Below are 2,004 nucleotides of genomic sequence, written 5' to 3' on the forward strand. Positions count from 1 at the left end.
AGAATCTTCGTTTTAGCTCCGATTCTCTTTATTCTTTTTGCACCGTCTTTGTAATTACTTAATTTTCAATTTCTTCCGATAAAGCAGGTATTTTGGCTATAAAGCTTGGAACTTTATTATTTTTGGGCCTCAATACCGGGGTGAAAACGTAACTTTTAGCTGATATCAGTGGGCCAAATAAGTTAAAAGTTGAGAAAAAATCTAAAAAAGATAAATAAAAAAAAAGGAAAAAAGGACCAATTAAGTGTGGGCCTTGTGATGAATATTAATGGTCTAAAGAAACAATCAAGTAATGGGCCCATACAAGAATCAACGAGGGAAAGGACAAACCTAATGCAACCAACATATCTTACTATCATGATTCTGTATCAATAGGGTGCAACTCCAAATAGATAGACTTATCAAACTGAGTGAGTGTTATTGAAAAGCAATGACAAATCATACAACGGCCTCAAGGATAACGCGTTTCAAATGTATGGCTAGGTGCAATCCCAACTGTGGTAAACCCTTGAGATATAAATGTAAGTCATGTGGAAGGAAATTAAAATTGAGAATCAGGAAAGTACAAGATGATAAGAATCGATCGTAAGGCATTTTAGAGTTTCCTACTAAATCGATCAACAGTGATGAAGTGAAAAAATATGGCGAACAAATCGGATTGAGGTGGCCCACCTCTTATCCTCAGTAAGTATGTTTTTCCTTTTCATTTTCTTTTTGTTATCAATGAATATTGTGTCTTTAAATGTTTGTGGTTTTATGGTTAAGGGTAAATTTGGGTGGGTACATAATATTTGTATCTCTGAAAGATGTGTATCGCGGTTTTTCAAGAAAATAAGTGTAAAATCTTGTCTGATAGTTGGGTACAATCTTTGTGGGGAGATGCGAATTATGGTTATGTTCAAAAGGAAGTTGTGGGTAAATCGGGAGGGTTGCTTGTGATATGGGGCACATCGAAGTTTGCGATTATTGATGCAACAAGTGGTGATTTTTATTTGGCAATTAAGGGTAAGTGGAAAAAATCGGGTGAAGAATCAATTATTGTTAATGTATATGGACCTCATAATGACAGAAGTAAGAAATTGATGTGGGATTCGTTGAATAATCTTGTCAATAGTGTTGATTCAGCTTATTTACTATGCGATGACTTCAAGGAGATGAGAGATCCCTCAGATAGACTTAACTCTCAATTCCATCAAAGTAGGGCCGATAGATATAATGAGTTTATAGGAGAAATAATTTGATTGATATTGCTATTAGTGGTAGGAAGTTCACCCGCATTAGTAACGACGGCTTGAAGTTTAGTAAACTAGATAGATTTTTGGTTAGTGGCAAGTTTATAGGTCTTTGGGACGATCTATCTACTATTGCTCTTGACCGTAATCTTTTAGACCATTGTCGATTGGTTCTCATGGATAAAGTGATTGACTATGGTTCAAATCCATTTAAAGTGTTCGATGAGTGGTTCAATTGTGTTGATATTGACCGGGTCATCTTGGAGGCATGGGAACAACCAATTTGGGGTTCTAGATTGGATTGTAATTTTAGGGATAGGCTTAAAAATGTGACATTGGCTTTAAAAAGTTGGAGTAAATCAAACTTTGGTAGTTTAGATAGTGAAATTAAGGATCTACAAAAAGAAGCAATGGATTAGGAACTAAAAGTGGAGAATAGTAATCTCAGTGATTCGGATTGAGCAACATGGTTAGATTGTAGGCGTCATTGGATTGAAAAGGAAAGAATAAAATCAAATATGTTGAAGCAAAATGCAAGAATAAAATGGAATCTCGAGGGGGATGAAAACTCGAAGTTTTTTAATGCTTCGATTCGTAGGAAATACAACAAGTGTAACATTCGTGGTATTAATATGAATGGTGTGTGGAACGAGGATCCGGTGTGGTCAAAAATGTAGTATTCGAACATTTCCAAAAATTGTTTAACTTTAATACTGGAAACTGCTCGAAACTAGTGGGCTGCCAGATTGCTATTAGGCCAAATCTCTGGATG

The 2,004-nt window shown here is 35.5% G+C and overlaps 1 protein-coding gene across 1 annotated transcript; it reads left to right on the top strand.

Moving 5' to 3' along the window:
• The first annotated feature begins 806 nt into the window (after positions 1 to 806).
• On the top strand, positions 807 to 1,651 carry LOC139853957 (uncharacterized). The gene is made up of 2 exons (XM_071843292.1): positions 807 to 1,197; positions 1,341 to 1,651. Exons 1-2 carry the CDS (start codon positions 807 to 809, stop codon positions 1,649 to 1,651), a joined length of 702 nt encoding a protein of 233 aa, XP_071699393.1.
• The last annotated feature ends 353 nt before the right edge of the window (positions 1,652 to 2,004 follow it).

The sequence above is a fragment of the Rutidosis leptorrhynchoides genome, chromosome 6 (assembly GCF_046630445.1).
Source record: "Rutidosis leptorrhynchoides isolate AG116_Rl617_1_P2 chromosome 6, CSIRO_AGI_Rlap_v1, whole genome shotgun sequence".
Taxonomy (NCBI): Eukaryota; Viridiplantae; Streptophyta; class Magnoliopsida; order Asterales; family Asteraceae; genus Rutidosis; species Rutidosis leptorrhynchoides.

What these genes read in the sequence shown, in the direction of transcription:
- LOC139853957 (XM_071843292.1), top strand. Translation starts at nt 807, where the DNA reads ATGTGTATCGCGGTTTTTCAAGAAAATAAGTGTAAAATCTTGTCTGAT. An exon ending in TAACTCTCAATTCCATCAAA is followed by an intron (nt 1,198 to 1,340) that starts GTAGGGCCGATA and finishes GCAAGTTTATAG; the next exon opens with GTCTTTGGGACGATCTATCT.